The sequence below is a fragment of the Chelon labrosus genome (genome assembly GCF_963514085.1).
Source record: "Chelon labrosus genome assembly, chromosome: 4".
Lineage (NCBI taxonomy): Eukaryota > Metazoa > Chordata > Actinopteri > Mugiliformes > Mugilidae > Chelon > Chelon labrosus.
Window position 1 is genome coordinate 3,515,473 of NC_140340.1, and position 15,091 is coordinate 3,530,563.

Consider the following 15,091-nt stretch of genomic DNA (forward strand, 5'->3'; position numbering starts at 1 on the left):
ACACTAACCAAAACTTAAATTACTGCAGGGGAAGGAAGGGTATCTAAAACACAACTACAAAACTGAGACGAGCACACAGAAACACAAGGAAGAGAAAAGACAAGCAGGGAAAGGCAGGGCTATATATACACATGGGCTGGGGGTTAACGAGACACAGGTGAGACCAATGAGGGGAGGAGCACGCAGACAAAAGACACAAGGTAAGACAGGTGAGTGGAACCACAGAGGTGGGAACAGACAGAAGGTAAAAGTGAAATCTAACAAAACTGATTACAAAATAAAACATTCAAAACTCATGACAAAGTTGCCCCACGTGGTTCTGATGCAACAGACGAGCTACTGGAGCTCAGACTGCTGAAGAAGTTGATGCTGGTTCTTTTTTTTTTTTTTTTTTTTTGTCCTGTCCAGCATTGAAGCAAGCAGAATAATGATCTGTTCTTCATATTGTGCTGAGCAGATTTTGATTTGCCAAGGGGAGCTTTATGAATGATAAGGCTCCTCTTGATAATCTCAGTTAAACTTTATTTTATTTTTTATACATGTTGGTGGATGGACCTTTACATAATATTGCTGAACCTGACACGGAGAGAGAAAGAGAAAGAAAGATAGAGTGGACAGGAGTTGAGAGAAAAAGGGGGGGGGGGGGGGGGGGGGATGGAGAGAAAAAGAGGGATACACCAAGCAGCAACTGCTACACCTGTTGAGAAACACAACAAAGAACATCACCCGGTCTCGGCCGGAGAGCAAGCTGACAATCCTAAAAGGCACACAAAAGAGAAAGATTACGCTGGGGTAGACAACAACCATGGCACAAAAGTTTCATACACTCGTGTTTAAGTCTACACATACATGTTTGTATAACACAGCAGATAACTAAACCACAGTAGTCCTTAATGTTCACGGTTTGTATACACGGTTTAAATGTTCACCAGAGGATGCAGTGACTGTGTCACCATGCAGAATGAGGATGAAGAGTGTTTAAAGATGGCTGTGATGGTGCAACCGTTCCCCCAAGGAGAGCAGACAATGGACAGGAAGTCCCAGGATCCCAACCACCAGCAGCAACCCCAGGGTGCGTGTCCCCACCACCACACCACAGAGGGACATGCCTCCATCCAGCTGGTGGCATAGGAGGCCCCCGGCCAGAGCCCCCCCCCCAGCCGCGGCGAGCAGGCCCCGGCGGCCCAAGATAGGCAGCCACCAACCTCGCCAGGCAACCAGCCACCCGGGACAGGCACGGAGCAGGGTCCACGGCCCCACGAGCCCGAGGGCAGCACCCCCCACCCCCACCAGACACGCGGCCCAGCCGACGCCCACAAGGACCAGGCCGCCCCAGACGGCCGCCCGGGACGGGCCAGCACCCGCCCCCACGCCCAAGCCACGCGCCCAGGGACCCCGGCAGCACCCACCCCCGCCCCCCCTCCCTTCCTCCCACCCACCCAACCCTCCCCTGCCACCTACTTGCACACCCACTCACTCATACACTTCCATCCATCCCACTCAGCCCTCCTCTCATTTCCTCACTCATTCACACCCTCCACCAGGTTCTCCCACTCATTCCGTGCACTCACCTTACTCACCTCCCCCCTCCCTCATTCTAACACGCTCTCCCCCTGTGACTCACCCAGTCGAACACAAACAACACAAACCACAAACAAACCGTGACCGCCAGTCGGCAGCCACACCCATCCCCCAGATCTCCAGGGCCCTACACCCCCCCGCCGGCAACGGCCAGACAAGCACCCAGGGACCCCCCCATCCCGACAGGGCCCCACCCCACCGTACTCCCCCCCCAAGCAGTCCCCCCAACCACGGCACGCTGCCACCACACCAGGACCACCACCCTGCCAGAACGAGGTCCCCACCGGATCAGGCAGATCCCCAGCGATACAGCCGGCAGGTACCGCAGGCCCATGGGAGAGCTGCCAGCCCCCCCACCGCCACCCCGGCGCACCCAGGGAACAGGGGAACAAGACTTGTTGATGCTGGTTCTGATAGAAAGGAGTCAGAACACTCAGTGGATCACAGGTTGCTTCGTTTGAGGATTCGTAGCCTCAGACCAGTCAGGGCGTCCATGCTGACCCCTGTCCACCAACAACGGGCACGTGAGCATCAAAACTGGACCATGGAGCAATGGAAGAAGGTGCATTATGGGAAGAAGGCAAGCCGTTGGAGGCAACGTGATGCTTTGGTCAATGTTCTGCTGGGAAACCTTGGATTGCAGACCATGTACACCCTTTCATGGAGACAATATTCCCTGATGATTCCCTAAAAATGGTTCAGGAATGGTTTGAGGAGCACAACAACGAGTTTGGGGTGTTGACTTGGCCTTTCCCTTCCCCAGATCTCAATCAAGTCCCGCATCTGTGGGACATGCTGGACGAACAAGTCTGATCCATGGAGGCCCCACCTCACGTCTTACAGGACTTAAAGGATGTGCTTGGACACACATCTTGGAGACAGATGCACACCTTCAGGGGGTCAGGTGCAGTCCATGCCTCGACGGGTCAGGGCTGTTTTATCAGCAAAACAGTCTAAAGTCATTGTCCTTTTTCTTAAAAATAAATAATGGCTTTAGACTTCAGACTACATAATACGCTGAATGGTAAAAATGGTGATTATGATTCGTCCGCTGCACCCACATTGAGTGTCAGCTAGCTGTCAGTGGTGAAGATAAAAGCAGGAGATGAACTGGAGGCTTTGTCTGCAGAGATAATGATTCAAGATCCAAGGTTCCTTATTGTCACTGTACTGAGCATACCACGGAAATCCAGGTGCACCCTTTCTCTAATAAATACAAAGAGAAGTGTATAAAATAAAACCCACATAAAACCCACAGACACACTACATATCCACACATTGCCATCATATGCACTGCAGCCATTTGCGAGATCCTCTGTCAGGTGTGTGTGCAGGAATTTGAAGGTAGACATCCTCTCCACCACCTCGCCGTGGATGTGCAGTGGTGTGTGGGACTTCTACCTCCTCCAAAAGTCAACAATCATCTCCTTAAGGTTCATTTAAAGTACCGCTGGACGTACACGGCGTGACCGACGCACGTAGCCTTCGCCGGTTTGAGGCGTTTATACTTTTTCACCAGTCGGGTTAATTTTTGTTTCTACTCCCTGTTTCACTTTCAACGATGGCGACTGAAACTTTCGCTGAAATTTCGGGTCATACAAACGTTTCTATCTCCGAGCCTGTTCAGTTAACCTTTCCTCCATGTGTTCCATCTTTACTGATCCAAAACAACCAGTTTCGAAAATTGTGGAGATGGAGAAGCAGCTGGAAATACTAAAGTGGAAACATGCTACTACCAAGCGGACCAATCACAGCTCTTGTGGTGTTATAGGCGATTTATGCTTCTGCGTCAATTTGACGCCGTAGCTACAGCAACAGCGCAGACCCTAACGCCGTAGCTTAGCGTGCACCTCCCCAGAAATGTAACTACGTGTTGTGGCGATGCAGACCACAAGAGCTGTGATTGGTCCGTTTGGTAGTAAACAGGAAGTAGAAACAAAACTTAACCCAACTGACTAAAAAGACACAGTTTTTCACCCGACTAGCGTTTGGGTGGAGTTGTTACAGAATGAGCCAGACTGACGAGAGCACAAGTAGAAATGGCTTTCATCGGCGTAGGCTACGTACGTAGGTTCCTCCTCCTCTCCTCACAGACTCGTTCCCTTTAATAAAAGCGTGGATGCACATGTTTTTCTTGCAGCTCTTTAGAATAATGCATCTGCAGAACTGTTTCACAGAAATGTCGTAATCTCTTCCTCCACATGACACGCGGGCTAGTTCAGTCAAATGACGCACAGCTTTTTCCTAATGCTGCCCTCATGTCTTTACTGGAGCTGTAGTGGGATGCTGCACATAGAACATACCTCTGAGAAACGTATCGCTGTGTGTCAGCTGACAGCTTCACTTACGCTCCATTCTCCAAATGGAAGCTGAGCACGCTATCAGGTGACAACCAGCAAAAAAATAAAAAATAAAAAAATAAAACGGAGGCCTGAAGAAAAAAGAGAAGAAAAAGCAGAGACAAACAGAAGTCTGTGCGGCTGAGGCTGTTCAGAGAGCGTGAATTAATACTTCAGCTTGAAACCTAAAGGGACATTTTTATAGTGCTGCTGGAAAGAAAGAAGAGAGTCACATGAAAAGTCACAGCTGTTTATTCCACAACACCTCAGAGGTGATCCCTCCTCGTGGGTAGAAAAACGAAAACAGCAAATATGAGCATAAACCCAGCACATCTGTAATTATCAGACATGATCATTGAGACATGCAGATGTAAACTGAAGAGTCAGAGTACAATACAATAAATATACGTATGAGAACAAGACCACGCCTTCTCTATACACTATGTACATGCGTTATTACTCACAAGACCAGCTGTTACACAACAACAACAACTCTGACAAAAAAAAGTCTGCATGCAGTTACATGAGATGCATTTTGTGCAGCTGCTTGCAAATGAATCTGTTTTATTTTAAAAGTTGCATGTTCCGGTGAACAGCTTTCTGCACAGTAGGTTGCTACATGTCAGAGAGTCACGTAGTGGTTTTTTGAAACTGGAAGCTAATGAATGTCTATCAGCTCTGTAACATCGTTTTTAGCCACAACTGTGCTTTATGCTGAATCTGAATGTGGACGTAAGAATATATCACTTGATTACCAGGTTCTAAATGTTTTAAGTGGACCTTATATTCTGTCATATTGCATGTTCATACAAAAAAAACACTTAAACAACAAGTTTCAAATAATGAGGTAAACATTTGGAAAAGCAATCCTTGCAACTCAAAAGCTCAAGCTTCAGATTACTCTGAATACTTTTTTTTTCACTTTCATAAACTGAACATTGATTTTAAGAATGAACGTTGGTTCATCACAGATTTCTTTCTTTCTTTACTCTTGGTATGTACATGTTTTAGAAGCTGGAACCTCCACAACAACAACCTGCCAATCAGGAGAAAGCATATTTGAGGGGGGAGGGGCTTAAAGAGACAGAAGACCATCTTGTGACAGTTCAGTGTTCAGCTGGGAAACTTTTGGACCTGGCATTCATTGGTGTGGATGTTACTTAGACATGTAGCACCCACCTAGACCAGACCAGGCACCCCCACCCCATAGCAATGACACTCCTTGATGGCAGCAGCCATCCCCAGCAGGATGCAGCCTGACACAGACACACACACAAAAACACTTTAGGAACAACTAAAAAGAAAAACATGAAGAACGGCACAAGGTGTTGACCTGGCCTCCAAATAAAAGCTTTGACCTGAAGATGCTGCTAAAGCAAAAGTTAAGGGGGTAACCGAAATTACAAAAACATCGCCATCATCTGGAGACCAGAAAAGATTAAGACAAATGTGATGCCAAACCATAGATTAATTTGACTCTTTGGGACATTGCACTAAGAGTCACATGGGTTTAGTTTTATATTTGTTGAGATGTTTCATCCTGGGCCTTCTGATCTTACGTGTTTTATAATCATCACATCATTCTTAATACATCAGTGTGCTACCCATTTAAGTGTGTCTTGTGCTTTATGAAAGCACTTTACACAATGATCATTTGTACAGCAGGAACATTTTTTCAAGCTGGGATGTTTGTCTTCACACTTATCAATAAGTCTTTCTCACGAGGAAACCGCAGCGTGTTCAATGAGCCTGAGGTTAAAAAATAATAAAAAATATAAAAATAAACAAAAGCAGCTGAGTCACCGGGACTTTTATCTGCAGTCCGACAGACTCTTGAGGCTGATGTAGAGGGAGCTGACCATGGTGGTCTCCTCCTGCATGGACTCCTTCAGATCGGGCTGACCCGTGCACACGAGGGTCACCAGTCTCTTGGGAAGCTTCCCACTGAACAGCAGGTAGATGCAGGGGTTGGCACAGCTGTTCAGGCTGGACAGCAGCATCAGGATGGTGAAGGTTGCAGCTGGAGGAGGAAATGAGCGTCACGGTTACTGGTGGTGGTCTCTGATCAGGTCCTAGTTAGATGTACATGTCATTAATTAAACCCTTGTTAGCATATTTAAGGAGTAAGGTTTATTTTTATGATGATGTGCATATAATGGAGAGCTCACACATTATGATGAGACTTTAAAGTGATTGCCCATCATTTATTTCTAGTTTTCTTCAAGCTATTACATTAATTAAAATCACTTGATTGCAATTAGATTCTGGTTTTCACCCAGAAAATATGATTATTTTACAACATTCTTTCCTTATTTCCTTGTTTTTCTTGGATGGATGGAATTTATAGCCATATATGTTATAATTTAAAACAACTAAGCTGTTAATAATCTGTGATAACAGTCGGTTTTATGTTTCCTTTCTTTCCACGCTGTGAGATCTTACTCTGAGTGGGAGCCTCGACGTCCCACACCGACCAGAGCTGCACGGTGAAGAACGGCGTCCAGCAGACGATGTAGGCGAGCACGATGACCACGGTCATCTTCACCGTCTTCACCCTCGCCTTGGACACCCCGGCCACGCTGCTGGCCCTGGACGAAGAGGGTTTACTCGCCGCCGCCGCCGCCTCTCCGGCGTGCTGCGTCCTCGAGTAGAAGTTGGCGCGCAGCGTGCGGCAGATGCGCACCTGGCACACCACCACGGTGAGAATCGGCAGCACGAATATCACCAGAGTCGTCCAGGTCACGTAGGCTCTCGATCCCCACGGCGCGATGAACTGCGCCCAGCAGTCGTACACACCGGGAGCGACCTCGACCCGGGAGAAGATGAAGACCTGCGGGAGGCTGCCGACGAGGGAGACGCACCAGGCGGCGCACACCGGACCGTTCCAGCGCGCCCTGCGCCTCTGGAAAGTCACCATGGGGTTGCAGATGGCTTGGTATCGGTCTACAGTCATCACTACGATCATGTAGGTGGAGGCGAACATCCCCACCACCTGCAGGTACTTGACCAGGCGGCACAGTATATCCGGACCGATGAACCTGTCCGTGATGTCCCACATCAGCTGGGGGCAAACTTGGAAAAATGTGACCACCAGGTCTGCGACGCACAGGTGGAAGACGAAGACGCGCATCCTGGAGAGCTGCTTCCTCCGCCGGCACAGGACCAGCAGGAGCCCGAAGTTCAGGATCCCGGCCGTGAGGAAGATGATGGACAGGAGGGCTATCTCCACCTGGGCCAGGCGCTCGTCTCGAGGCTCATCCCCGGAGAGAGCACTCTCCAAAGTGATGTTACTGGTATTTACACCGAGCTCCTCCATGCTGAGTGGCTCACCACCGTTATATCATCACTCCAGTCCAGCCCAGGCGCACTGAAGGCATTTGATAAATATCATAAATGAAATAATAATAAATTAAAACCAGCACAGGCAGCCTGGAATTTAAATGTTAACAAATTCATCAAAGGAAAGAGCTCCTAAAATATGGTTTAAAGAGTTAACAGTGTTAATTCCTCCGGATCCAAACTGGGCTGTGAGTGAATGAGACCAGGAGCTTTATATCTCCTCATCTGTGCAGGAAGGAGGAGCAACTTCACACCACAGAAATACCACAGAAGGTATTTATTTCTCACAGCAGCAAAGAAACCAGAGTGTGTCGAGGGGATTTAAACATATAGGCTAAATGAAAATGACTCGCCTTTACCAGGATGAGTGAACATGTCCCGAAATGTAAAATTTCCACTCTTAAATCCACCATCCTAACCTTTTTTTAACGTCCACTGAATTGACTGAAAGAATACACGGTGAAATCAACATCCTTCATAACAGATTTCCTTTTATATATTGTAGCTGTGATGCAGAGAGGAGAGTCATCTTGTGCAGAGTCCATTCACATTTACTTGAGGCTGCTCAAACACTGAGTGCAATTTCAGAATCAAGTGTCCAGGCTCTTATCGTCCAACGCACAAAGACGCCTTCTCCTCTTTCCGCTCGATCAACTCTTCACGTAACTCAGGAGTTCATCTTTGTCCATCTGGTAGCGGCTTTTCTTCCAGATGTCCCGGAGCTTCTGTAGAGTGGCGCCTATCTCCTTGCCCGACGTGACGCCCATCCTCCTCAGATCGTGGCCGCTGATGGGGAAGCGAGGGATGGACCACCTGCTGAGCTCCGACAGCAGCGTCCCCTCGCCTTGATACTTCAGCAGCTCGCACACTTTGCTCTGGGAATCCAGCTCTCGGCTCTGGAACGACACAGCAGGGGTGGATTAAAGGTCACGAGAACTCACTGTCACTTCAGGAACACTGTAGTATTTTCTAGAACATATTCTGATCATATCTGACTGGCAGTAGCCTGATAATAAGAACAAACAACCCTACAAGTGTTATCATTTTGAACGTGATGTTCCTGAACCCTGAATGCTCCAAAGTGATATAACATTTTACTCATCACAGTCTCTAACAAGGTAAAAGAAAATCAACAGCACAAAACAGCACAGCCTTGAGGAACATGTACATAACATAGACTGTAAATAAAGACCGAGGACAGAACAGCTCCTTTAAAGTGAAGCCAAAGCAAGTAGAGCTCCCCCTGGTGGCTGGTTGCAGTATAGGTCATATAAGCCCCTCCATGTTAGTGAATGGGAAAAACTAAAACACTAAAATACACATGAAATAACTATTTTTTCAAGGATGGTTTCTGTCATCTTAATATTGCATGATTTAATTCTTTATTTTACTCTCACCGTCCTACGGGACAACAACAGGCCGACTGTGACGTCACCAAACTTTGCTCGCGTCAAAAAGCTGCACGTTACACATACTGTGTGTTCTGGATTTGCATGAAAGGAAATAACTCTTCTTTGAATTCTTCTTCTTCTTCTTCTTCTTGGATTCAACCTGATGAATCGGCTGAAAGGCCGTCAACAGGGGTCCAACCAGTGGCGTCAACGGTGCAGGACACACCGGAAAAACTAGAGCTACAGTCGGTTTGGTGTGTCGCGCCTCTAATGCGCCTCCCAGGGGACAGATCTTGGATGTCTCCTCCTGTAGGACATGATGGGGACAGTTTTAGGGTGGCATTTAATAAGGTGTTTCTTCCAAAGTGATCCACTCTACTGCCCCAAGAGTCATATCCTAGTTTTCCAATCGAACTGAGAGTCCAATAAAAGTGATTTCTTAATTCATCCTCTATTGTACCTGGCTCCTCCTCTTCCTTCATCAGGGCTACACAGGGGACACAGTCCACGGCATGAGGACGAGCAGCTGGTTGTGACCCGAGGAAAGATGATCGATGAGGATGGAACAGTATCAGTGGATGAAATGTTAGTTCATCTCCGTCTGATGTAGTTTGGAGAGCGAGTACGTCTGACTGAATGCAGATAAGGTCCAGGAACATCACAAGGAGCATATGGTTCTCCAACAGGGCAGCAACAGCATCTTCAGTTCTGTGTACTTGTGCTGGTGAAGCAAAGCACTGGGCAGCGCCTTCAGCAGCCAACTGTGAAGGTCCCGCCTTCCTTCGATCCTTCCTGCTCCTGTGAGGCTGTGCAACCGAAGTCTGCTCCCAGTAGAACACACACGTTTCTATCTCTTGTGGAGACGTCGTTTTGTACAAAATTTTTACTTTTTTATTTATTATTTATTATCTTATCTATTTTATTTTTATGTACAACTAAGTTACTGTGACCAATGAATTTCCCTTGTGGATGATTAAAGTCTAAGTCTAAGGACAAGTGTTCCGCTGCAACCCTGCACATTTCCAGTCTGTGGAATAAATAAAGAATTCACTCATCTAATCAAACAGAGTCAATCTTATCTCGTCTCAGTGAGCGTACGTACATGAGAGCTCTCCAATGACTTCATTAATACAGAGCTTCCAGGCACAGCATGAAAGTCAGTGCACTCACGAAGTGGGATGACGAGATGAGACTGACTCCAGCTGATGGATTAGAATCTGGAGAAGAAATGTTTGTATGAACGTGTAACTCTTAAATGACTCGTGGCTCTCCTCTCCAGAGTCTCCAAGGCGTCTCTCGTGTGCATCTTTTGCATTCCTGAGTTCACCTCTCAGTTCCTCGTTGCTTCTTTCTTGTTCCAATTTGTATTTTGGAACTAATCCTATTTAGTTTCCTTTCCCACAACGCCTCAGGAGGCAGAGCCCTACTAGTGATGGTGTTACAGTCCGTTGTGATGGATGCAGGAGCGCCGCTGTTCCAACAACAGGAAGGAAATGAGCTAAACGGTTCCTGTATTTAGGAGAGGCTTATTTTCCAACTAATCAAGTTAATCATTCAAGTTTTAATTGAGATGAGATGAATTCATCTTACTTGTAGGTCAATTAAACTGATCAAAGGCGTCCTGTCTGCAACACACGTGTCCATCGACTCATCTTCAAAATAGACCATCAAGTTTTTGTGAGCAACAATAATATGTGCCTCATATCTCCCCTTCAATGTCTGTTAAAAACACTAAATGACCCGTGGCGTCTGATTATTTCTGACGGACCAAGAAGGAGAAACTTACATCAATGATAAAGTCGGTGAAAGGTTTGAGGCTCTCCCCGTCTTCACTCTTGCAGAGCTCCCTTCTGTGTTTGACCAGGAACAGAGCCAGATTCTTCTCCTCGCGGGACACCTTCAGTCGGATGTCCATCTTTTCCACGTCCTCTGGGCAGTGGAGGAGGGCGGCCAGGACGGTCATGGGTTTGGGAGAGTGGTCTTTAGCGTTCTGCCACACTCGCTTCATCTCGGCAACATCGCCATCCGGTGGTAAACCTGAGGAGGAGGAGGAGGAAGGACAGGAGGGAGTCACTCGAAAGCCCTATTCGCACGGGACTAGTTTTACCTGGGGACATCATGTGATTCAGAAACGACCCCCTACGTCTGTGTTTCATGTGGCGCATTCGCACGGGATAAACAAACTCTGTGATTTACTCTAATTTACTATCCATAGTTATGTCTCTGCTACTTTCCGTTTCATTCCACTGCATGTCGGAGGACATTTTACACGTTTTGACAGCTTCAGTTATGAATTTTAATTGATAATAAAAAATATATATTTTAAAAAATAAACATGATGAGACTATTGATCCCGGGAAAGAAATTATGAACGACCTGTCAGTATTTAAATCAGCTCCACCTTTCTCGATGAACACATTAATGCTTGATTTAATGCTTTCATCCGTCTAAATGGGTGAATGGGTCACACATCCTGACGTTGCACCCTAACATCTGTCCAAACTTTGATTTACAGCACATCCTTCATAATTCTAAAATGACTAGAGGCAGAAAAAAGCCGCAAATCAAACAAAGGTTTGACACCCTAAAATCACAGAGATGCCGATTCGCACTGGATTAGTTTTATCACAGGACCTCTGTGTTAGGAGAAATAGGGGAGGTAATTTGCGGTGTAATTTTTACTTTACAAATTACGGACATGGCTGATTCACACGGGATTAAGATCACAGATGACCTCCTCTGTTATTCCAAATTACCGGAGGTCCCCAGGTAAAACCAGTCCTGTGCGAATAGGGCTAAACTCAAATTACATGAGATTTTCCCTGATGCTGTTTATTACTGTCCTTTCTGTGTTCACAGAAGTCAAGAGGTATTGTGTCTACTTTATATCCTTACTTAGAAACTTCTTGAAAATTACTGCAGCTACTATAAAATACCTCTACCTAAACAGTGTCTCAGGGCAGGGTAGATTCTCTCCGACCATTTTCAGGATGGATTTGATCCGAGACATTGTCAGGACATTTTTAACCAACGAGATCACGCTTATTTTAGGATTTCTGCATCGGTGCATGTACAGCCTCAGGGAGGTCCCGTTTGAGTGGGAACTTTAAAGCAGAACACAGTTAATCCCTTCACTAGTTAATCCAATTTATATGGCACTTTATAAATTGTGTCAATTAAACTAAATCAACATTTTAACAGCAGTTTATTTGCAAGGGTTTTTATAACAGGAGGGAATAGAATGAAATGAAAGCACCAGCCCTAACAGAGTTACCTTGGTTTGGGCTTGAGAATCAGACAATAACTGTTTGGGTGAAGGTTCAAAGATTCTGGCATTTGGTGCAGAGGGAGGGAACAATAAAAGATGTTTATGGAGCTGCATGCAGCGTTTCTGGATCTTGACCCGTACTAGAGGAACAGGGAGTTCTGATTTTAACCCTTTCACCTTTAATCAACCTCCTGCTGACGGTGCAGAACTGGGATCACTGAGCACAATCACACTAACGTGGTTAGTTGGTGAATTGATTTCCATCACATCTGTCTCTTATATTTGTCAAAGAATATGAAAACATGAACATATCTGCATCCATTCTCACCCATGTACTGAGCCAGTTCCAGGCTGTATATCAGCTCCAACAGATGATCCGCATGGCTACCAACCACCATCTTCTTCAGTTCCACCCAAATCCGCTCCCCCGATATCCCCGCCAGCCCACGGCCGTTCTCCCTGATGGCGGCCAGCGTCTCGGGCTCGTGGTCATCTGGCTCCAAAGCCACTCTGCCGTAAAACCTGGGATGAAATAGCAGGACTGAGGTTAAAGTGTGATCAGGTCACACAGATAAGGAGTTTTGTTCTTTATTTTAAGGTGAACGAGGCGCGAGGAGGCAGCCCACCTGAAATATCGCAGTATTCTCAGGTAGTCCTCTTGGATCCGTTGTTCAGCGCTTCCAACAAACCGCACTTTACGCTCCTTCAGGTCTTCGTATCCTTTAAAATAGTCGTATAATGTGCCATCAAGTCCTGCGGGGGAAAGAAAGTCAAGAGCTTGGACATGAGTTTGATTCCCCAGCACTGAAGATACAGGGGTCGTCTGATCAGACTGAGTCGAGTTCAGACGTCACCTAAAAACATGGAGTTGATGGTGAGGTCTCTCCGCTCAGCGTCTTTCTGCCAGTCAGTGGTGAATTCCACCTCCGCGTGCCGCCCATCCGTCTGCACATCCACTCGCAGCGTGGTCACCTCAAAGTTCTCGTTGTGCAACTGTGAAAGAAAATGAAACGCACGAGACGGCGGCTGACACGTTTGATGAACGTAAATAAAACAAAGAGATGAAGCCGCTGGTTCTAGCTTGCTGCCTTTTAGCCATTAGACGGAACTTATTTACATATTCCAGGAAGAAACCAATAAATCAGCTGTGAAGCTTCCTGCTATCCATCAGGATGGGTCAGCCGTTAAAGTCTTTAAATCAAGACTGAAGATCAACCTTTCTGACTGATCAGACTGATGAAGCACCCGAAGAAACTTTGGCTGCGCGTTTAGAACAGTTTAAAGCAACATTTTCAAACAATGAGAAGCTAAAGGTCATAGTTACACCCACTGCCAACAGCGCAGTCTCTTACCCTCGCCGTGATGGTCCCGTGTTTCTCTCCTTTATTGTTGATCATCCTGATCCCAGCAGCTTGGAACATGTGCTTCATCTCCTCTGGAGTAGCCGTGGTGGCAAAGTCCACATCTTCAGGCCGCTTCCCCGACAGCAGGTCGCGGACGGCGCCTCCAGCTACCCTCAGCTCGTACTGGTGCTTCTCAAACACCTCTGGAAAGACCAAACACTCCGTTAAAAGAAAAGTTGGGGAAATTTACAGAGGCAGCGCGTCTGGCAGAATAGATATGAATAGATGAGAACATTTTTTACAGGTGTTGGATCAACAGAGAAAAATCTTTTGGCAACAGGAGCTCAGTGCTGTGCTTCCACAGTAATTTAGTATTAGTGTGGAAGGATTCAAAGAAAGGCATCATCTACAGGCAGGTTGTATCAAACCTGAGGAAACAACAACAGCTTTTCAATATGATGAATAATGATCATACACTGAAATAATCGTAACCACAGCTTTATCATCTCTAAACTGTAACTGTCACGTTTGTGCTATTAAACTATTATCATATATACACCAATCAGGCATAACATTATGACCACCTTCCTAATATTGTGCAGGTCTCCCTCGTGGTGACTCATCAGAGGATGGACATGGGCCTTCTGAGGGTGTCCTGTTGTTAGTGGGGGGCCTTTGAGGGGAGGGGCCTCTGTGGATCATCCCACAGATACTTGATCAGTTTGGGATCTAGTGAATTTGGAGGCCAGGTCAACACCTTGTCCTGTTCTTCATGTTTTTTTTTTTTAGTTGTTCCTAAAGTGTTTTTGTGTGTGTGTCTGTGTCAGGCTGCATCCTGCTGGGGATGGCTGCTGCCATCAAGGAGTGTCATTGCTATGGGGTGGGGGTGTCTGGTCTGGTCTAGGTGGGTGCTACATGTCTAAGTAACATCCACACCAATGGATACCAGGTCCAGAAGTTTCCCAGCAGAACACTGAACTGTCACAAGATGGTTTAAATGTTATCAACTTCTCCTGTCAGTGGTCATAATGTTGTGGCTGATGGGTGTAGACATACCAGACGACTGATTTGTTCCTTCAGTGAACTTTTATAAACTCCAAAACATTTCAGCATGGACTCCAGTAACTATAAGCTCCCCTGCATTTCCTCTCAAACTTGTGGAGATGTTTTTTGGAGTCTCTCTCTCTCTCTCTCTCTCTCTCTCTCTCTCTAATTAACCCGCTGACTCTGACCACCAGCAGGTGACACCTGCCAGGTGACACCTGTGTGTCCAGAGCTGCAGCTCACCTGCCAGCCCGTTCAGTCCGTCACTGAACAGAGACTGGAACTCGTTGGTCTTCAGCCGCATGGTAAAGAGACTCCTCCAGTATGAACCAGTTCTACCGATCACCCGACGACTCGACAGTATCCTGCTCCACATCTGCACAAAGAATTATAAATAAAAATAAAACAATAAAACACCGTCATGTGCTTCTGTTTATGTGCTTGTCCTCTATGGAGCTAGTAGCTAGCTAGCTAGCTGGCTACAAGCTGTACCGGTCCGCGTGCACATGACACATAGTTTATATATAAATATTATATAAGCGGCACCGACACGTTGACGTAGACGAGCTGAATATAACCGACAGAACTGACCTGAACATTAAAGCAGCTGTTTTCTGAGCGTACAACGCATTTATCTCCTCATACTACTGTTCCATCAACTCCCATGAAGTCAGGAAGTAGACTTCCGGTAACGTGCGCTCGCTGACCAATTAGCGTGAGCCCTCGTCTGGCTCCGAGGGGGGGCGGGGTTTTTTGAACGGCGCTGTCACCGAAGTATCGCGAGAG

At 46.6% G+C, this 15,091-nt stretch overlaps 2 protein-coding genes across 2 annotated transcripts; both read right to left on the reverse strand.

Annotated features, from left to right (window-relative positions):
- Nucleotides 1-5,168: 5,168 nt before the first annotated feature.
- avpr2b.1 (arginine vasopressin receptor 2b, tandem duplicate, 1) lies at nucleotides 5,169-7,598 on the reverse strand. The gene is made up of 2 exons (XM_084543867.1): nucleotides 6,363-7,598; nucleotides 5,169-5,940 (listed from the first exon to the last, which is right to left on the reverse strand). Exons 1-2 carry the CDS (start codon nucleotides 7,234-7,236, stop codon nucleotides 5,732-5,734), a joined length of 1,083 nt encoding a protein of 360 aa, XP_084399993.1. The 5' UTR covers nucleotides 7,237-7,598; the 3' UTR covers nucleotides 5,169-5,731.
- A 132-nt stretch (nucleotides 7,599-7,730) lies between these two features.
- On the reverse strand, nucleotides 7,731-14,994 carry trnt1 (tRNA nucleotidyl transferase, CCA-adding, 1). The gene is made up of 8 exons (XM_084543864.1): nucleotides 14,897-14,994; nucleotides 14,549-14,681; nucleotides 13,271-13,464; nucleotides 12,773-12,911; nucleotides 12,545-12,671; nucleotides 12,247-12,440; nucleotides 10,437-10,687; nucleotides 7,731-8,155 (listed from the first exon to the last, which is right to left on the reverse strand). Exons 2-8 carry the CDS (start codon nucleotides 14,679-14,681, stop codon nucleotides 7,910-7,912), a joined length of 1,284 nt encoding a protein of 427 aa, XP_084399990.1. The 5' UTR covers nucleotides 14,897-14,994; the 3' UTR covers nucleotides 7,731-7,909.
- Nucleotides 14,995-15,091: the final 97 nt, after the last annotated feature.

Coding starts and splice junctions, on each gene's coding strand:
- avpr2b.1 (XM_084543867.1), bottom strand. CDS start 7,236: ATGGAGGAGCTCGGTGTAAATACCAGTAACATCACTTTGGAGAGTGCT. Junction 5,941..6,362: donor CGTCGAGGCTCCCACTCAGA/GTAAGATCTCAC, acceptor TTCCTCCTCCAG/CTGCAACCTTCACCATCCTG.
- trnt1 (XM_084543864.1), bottom strand. CDS start 14,681: ATGTGGAGCAGGATACTGTCGAGTCGTCGGGTGATCGGTAGAACTGGT. Junction 12,912..13,270: donor ACGGGACCATCACGGCGAGG/GTAAGAGACTGC, acceptor TTTCTTTCACAG/TTGCACAACGAGAACTTTGA. Junction 12,441..12,544: donor AGAATACTGCGATATTTCAG/GTGGGCTGCCTC, acceptor ATTTCATCCCAG/GTTTTACGGCAGAGTGGCTT.